We start from the raw sequence: 5,730 nt of genomic DNA, 5'->3' as shown, positions 1-5,730 counted from the left end.
CCCTTCTAGAAATTCTTCTCGTTTTGCATCTTCCAGTTGTGTGTCTTGTTTTAGAAATTCTTTTGGTTCTTCAAGGATTAATGAGAAGTTTTTAGACAAAATACAAAGCAAATTATTAAGATATATAAACAAGCAACATAAGGATATCTATCTAAATAAATCCAGTTATACTTTTGTTTCCTCCCATTAGATGCACTCACTCTCGAAAGGTTGAAATGATAACTAAAATCCAGCAGCTAAGTACTCGACTCTTAATGGAACCTCTCCATCTCCTTTGTTATTTCCTGAAAATCATCCGAATAACAAACAAATTAGGAACATGCCCAAAAAATGTAAAACCACATTGAACTAGAAGATGCACTTCCTACTATGTTTCATAGCTAAAGATGTATATATATATACACATAGACACACAGACACACTCAAGATTGCATATATGTATGTATGTATCACAGCAATCCTAATTCCTGGATGATTAAACAACTTTCACCTAAATAATCAAAATCAAGTTTATTGATAACTATGAATAATAGGACAAACCGAAATGATATACAAGTTGAGAATAATCACTGACAGTGATATCATATAAGCTATTAGAACATTTTAGAAAACATACCAAGTGAAGACATTTATAGTCTAACTCTAATTAAACAAATGCCCAGACAATAAGTAGGATTGATGGAGCAACAGCTCCCACAAGTGAAACTATACTAACTTTTGCCGCTACTTAAGACTCAATGTTTTTGACAAGTAAAGTTATATAATAAGGGTTAATTTACTGCAAATGTATAATTTGCAGTAACAATTCAGTAATAGTTAAAAATATATAATAATGTAAATAGGACAATAATAAACAAATGTATATTCATCCAAAAGTAGTATAATTACTTTTTCACATACTTCAGTTGAATCTTTTACCCATATATAAACATTCCAATTTTCTCCATGTTACTTAAGCTTTCTCTTTATATATTAAATGAAATGACTTGATCTTTCAATAAATTGAAAGAAATTTGAATAGTGTTTGAGATCTGTCACGTATTTCGATCATTCAAGTCCTGACTACAGATCTTTTGCCACTATCAGTGGGGCGGAGCTAGCAATTTAGTTTAGGAGGGACAACCTTTTAAACAAATATGAGCTTTAACCCAATGATCCAGAGTTATCATTTTTAGGGGTGCAGTAAGAAGTCTGAGGCTCGAGTCTAATGTGGCAAGCAGTGTAGTATATATATCAACGATGAATATGTATGGCGTTTGTGGGAGGAAACATAAATTTCAAAATCACCAAAAATAAAACTTATAACTCAAATTCCACTCTAACTTTCTCTACATCCGAAACCATTCATGTGCTCTTTTATCTCCAAACCCACGCAAAATTGTAGGACTATACAGATTCTATGCATATATAATAACAATAATAATAATATGCATGGAATTAAAGAACCTTACCACAAGTTCATTTGCTAGTCAGTAGGAAGTCCAATAAACTAGAACGCAGAGGAACATGAGGTGACTTTCAAGACCTATACCTCTTAGGCCTAGTCGAGTAGTATAAGAATTTATGACAAATTTCAACATAAATCAATTGACTTAATTGAAGATAAATTTACTGAAGAGAAGTTTAACAAATTGTGGACCAAAGTACTAATTTTCAAGAGGTCATATAGTAGTGCAACTGTGACAATATTATGGAAACTTTGGCAATTATTAACCAAAATTCATGAATGTTTGCTGAGCATGTCCCAGAACACAGAAGTACCAGTTACTAGAAAAAGTGCTTCTTCCATAAGCTTTTGTAACTTCTTCTATTATCACTACAAAAGAAAAAATTAAAAAAAAAATTAAAAAAAAAAAATTCCTTTGTTTGAATACAACGCATAATAGTGTCATACGAAATAATTCTAGGAAATAGGAACAGGCTCTTGCATGATACATTAGGCACACAATAAAACAACATAGATAAGTCAATAATGTTTTTAACTTGCAATGATGGTTTCTTGTGTAGATCTAAGAGAAAAGAAGAACTCTAAATTCAATCCCAACCCTAATTTTCTTGCTTGCCATGCCCCTTGAGGGCTCGATCTCCACTAGTTTCCAGAAATGTGGAACATTCTCCCTTACAATTTTTTCCTTATGTTGCTATTAAACACAACCCAAGACACATAACTCAATAGCTGTTAATTCTTGAATGGTGCTTGGACTGATGGTTCCAGTTGCCCTCAAACCAGCTTTAGTAATGTCTTCCAATTACAACAGTGTAAGGTAACTCTAATGGTTGAACAAGTTAATGACAGATTAAGAAAACGTATCTGATGGTAAGAAATAAACATATTAACACCTGTTTTCAACTCTACATATGGTTATTACAGGTCTTCATAGTAAATAAGGTGGAGTATTTACAACAAAAGGTGACATGAAAGTGTGTCCAGATATTACATTATGCCTAGCTACAAATATATTTGTATTCCATGGACCTGAAACCAAACTAAAATGTGTATCAATCTAAACTATTATAAATCTAGCATCAACAGCATGAATTCAAGCTGAATCATAAACAATATTTAATGAATTTAACAATAGCTTTGAGCTAATATGGAAAATAGAGACAGCAACTATTAAAGTGTAACAATTAAAATCAAAGAGGTATAACTGAAAAATCCTCATACCTTTGAACTTTTTGTGTATATGTAGAGAAGGTTAACAATACTCTGACAGCTGGATCACTAGGAGTTATCATCTGAAAGAAGAAGAAAATTAAGTGAGCAATGCTGTTAAAGCTGGCACATAACTACATAAAGTAAATAGAATGCATCAAAAAATAATATATCACAATAGACAGACAAACTTTTGGGCTGTTGAATGGTAGTTACATGAGTGGCTGACAAGCAGTAAGGAAAAATTGGCTTAAATTCTCTATTAGAAACACCATTGGGTTTCTTATGAGGATTAAACAGGAATAATTTTGAAGCTTTGTTTTGTGTCATTCCTAACTATTGGACTAACCAAGTGTGAACTCATAAAAAACAGATACACAAATAGGAAAAAGAGGCTTGACACTTGCCAAGATGAGGAGGTCATCTTACCTTCACTTTTAAATGTCTTAGATTCTTGCTGAGCCAAAACGATAGGCGGTTTTAGCAGAAGCACTCCCAGACCGATTTCAGGATTACCACCATTTTCATAATAGATGAGATTCCCATCTGGGCACTCAGACAAAGTAGAAGGCTCTTCATTTTGTAGAATATCATAAAGGTCCTTCTGGAGTTTTTCAACAAATGTTAGATTACGGTATTGAACCAGTGACCTTTTTCTCGATGGAACGCTAGAGTTCCAATTATTTGAGCAGGGGATTGAACCTACAAAACATGTTATTTAATTAATACAGATTAAAAAATTTAAACTTATAATTTATTCTACTTGGTGACTAACTTTAGAAATATTAGTTTTATTTGGAAGTACTTAAAGAAGAGAATGCTAATTAATAACTTAAAGATTAAACTTGACCAGGCAATTCTGCTGGTTGCTTCTAGTGGTTATGAATTTACATTTTTTTTTTTTTTTTGATCGAGGAAAAAAAGGACCATCCCTTCCTCTTTCATTACCATCTATTTTGCATATTTTCCTAAATAAATTCTAACTAATAGTATTGTGAATGTAGCTCTCTCTCTCTCTCTCCCTCAATTCTATTCATTTCTTGAATGGATTGTACCTGAATATTATGAATGTAGATCTCTCTCAATCAAAAGCTTAGAAGAATAAGCTACTTTAAAATTAAGTTAAAAAAGATTCCATAGATTATGAATTTCACACAATTCAGTTTCCATGAATATCCCACAATCAAACAATTCAATTTCCCAATGATGGCCACTCACAATGCAAGAAGTGAATTGTATATGCAAAACACAACAAATTAACTTGGGTTCATTGAGGATGAATTAATAATGCAATTAAAGTTTTCTATAATCAATACCTTGAGAGAGTATATTGGATTTTTTATGTTGTCAATTGATATGATTTGAAAAAAAATGGAAAAAAAAAAAAAAAAAAAGAACTGAGGTTTATATATTTAGCAAGAGATTATTTTTTATCCAGCTTACTCAGCAGCTCCGTGTGGCTATGATCAGAGCATGATATTGAAGAGGACCCCGAACTACTTCTATGGCTTGCGTTATCTCCCAAACCACTTGAATATGGGTCATCATATCTTATAGCATTCTCTTTAGTATCTGAGTGGCTTTCATTATGAACCATAATATTGGGGTGACTCACAAGTGTTCTCTCAAGAGGTAACTTATGTTGATGAGGATTTTGAGTCCTGTCTCTGGCATGGCTAGTCATAACAGCAAGAGCATGCTTGGGAATATAGTCTTCAAGAGTCCCCCTAATCCTCCACCTTGATCCACATGCATTGCACAATACAGGTTTCTCAGGGGGGCCATTTCTCCAAAGGGGAGTTTCTGCAACCATTACTCAGGACCATTACAAATGTAGATCAACATTGACAAAATTTGAACACCATGAAGATGCTTCTTTTACATTAAAAATAAGAAAAATAATCATCTTCATCTGGGTAAGAAATGTAGTACAAATCAACATCCACTACAGCCCATACAGTTAACAAAATATAGAACAACATTTTTATTCAAATTGTAATGAACTGTAACAGAATTCTTTAGTAACCACAATGCAAGACTTAATTTCATTTTAATTATTTTTCTGTCTTATTAGTAACCTTTTCAATTTTTCAAATGTCACACATTGTATTTTGCCATTTAATTGGCTGAAGTAGTCAGTTAAAAAATTAATGAATTTTAATAGGGTCATGCACACTGGAATTATGGCACATCCATTTTCAATTGTTGGATTGATTGAAAATTAAATCACATCAAATCTTGGCATTAAACCTATAATTAATGGTCACACTGTAAAGAGCCTGGCCCAAGTTCTCACCTAGCTATACTTATGCTCATGGGAAGTACAGTATGCAAGACCTACTGGAGGCCTGCTTAATATAATATTTTGTTAATCAAAGTTAATTTTTAGCATATGCTTAGCTTACTGAGTGTGTGAGTGATAATATAATTTGCATTATTAGAGATATATGCAAGTCATTAGATATTTATCTAAGTCTTATAATATTTAGAAGGGCAGTATAGTAGTTTCTCTCTTTTAGGGCATTTTAGCTGGAACTAGTTGTATGTACTTTCTTTTTATTTCATGTTGTTCAATAAATAGATTACATTTTTCGTATCCTTTCACAAAATTCTCTAAAGTTATCATGGTATCAATGCAAGATTATGATAATCCTCAGTTTGATCATGCTTGCATTTCTTCTTTCTTGATTATTTGTAGCCTATAGTTTCACATCTTTCTTTTTTTTGGCAAAAAAATCGGCACAATTCCTTTTCTATGCATTGGTACTCTAAAGAACATTCAAATCATAAATCAAAATCGTGAGACTTTTTTTTTTTTTGTTGGATTTGTATCATTGGGAGCAAGCTAAATGCTTATTGGGCTACCTTCGATATTGTTTCAGGGGCAAAAATTAGGTTTGAAGTTAAGAACCTATGCAGCATGGAATTTTGGTAAGACAAGGTGTTGTCTTTTCTTTTAAATTACTTTGCTCCAAATATATGCCATGAAAAATCTTTTGGTTGGGAAAGAGATGAGAGTTTGTATACCTAGCGATCTTGTTATGTTGTCTAACACTAAGGTAGAGAAGTAAAAT

The 5,730-nt window shown here is 32.3% G+C and overlaps 1 protein-coding gene across 1 annotated transcript; it reads right to left on the bottom strand.

Annotated features, from left to right (window-relative positions):
* Positions 1-222: 222 nt before the first annotated feature.
* LOC117925964 (GATA transcription factor 26-like) lies at positions 223-4,469 on the bottom strand. The gene is made up of 3 exons (XM_034845062.1): positions 4,100-4,469; positions 3,086-3,358; positions 223-284 (listed from the first exon to the last, which is right to left on the bottom strand). Exons 1-3 carry the CDS (start codon positions 4,467-4,469, stop codon positions 223-225), a joined length of 705 nt encoding a protein of 234 aa, XP_034700953.1.
* Positions 4,470-5,730: the final 1,261 nt, after the last annotated feature.

This window comes from Vitis riparia, chromosome 12 (assembly GCF_004353265.1).
Source record: "Vitis riparia cultivar Riparia Gloire de Montpellier isolate 1030 chromosome 12, EGFV_Vit.rip_1.0, whole genome shotgun sequence".
Taxonomy (NCBI): Eukaryota; Viridiplantae; Streptophyta; class Magnoliopsida; order Vitales; family Vitaceae; genus Vitis; species Vitis riparia.
This window is presented reverse-complemented; position numbering and strand designations above follow the sequence as displayed.

Coding starts and splice junctions, on each gene's coding strand:
- LOC117925964 (XM_034845062.1), bottom strand. CDS start 4,469: ATGGTTGCAGAAACTCCCCTTTGGAGAAATGGCCCCCCTGAGAAACCT. Junction 3,359..4,099: donor TAGCCACACGGAGCTGCTGA/GTAAGCTGGATA, acceptor CATGTTTTGTAG/GTTCAATCCCCTGCTCAAAT. Junction 285..3,085: donor TAAGACATTTAAAAGTGAAG/GTAAGATGACCT, acceptor GATGATTTTCAG/GAAATAACAAAGGAGATGGA.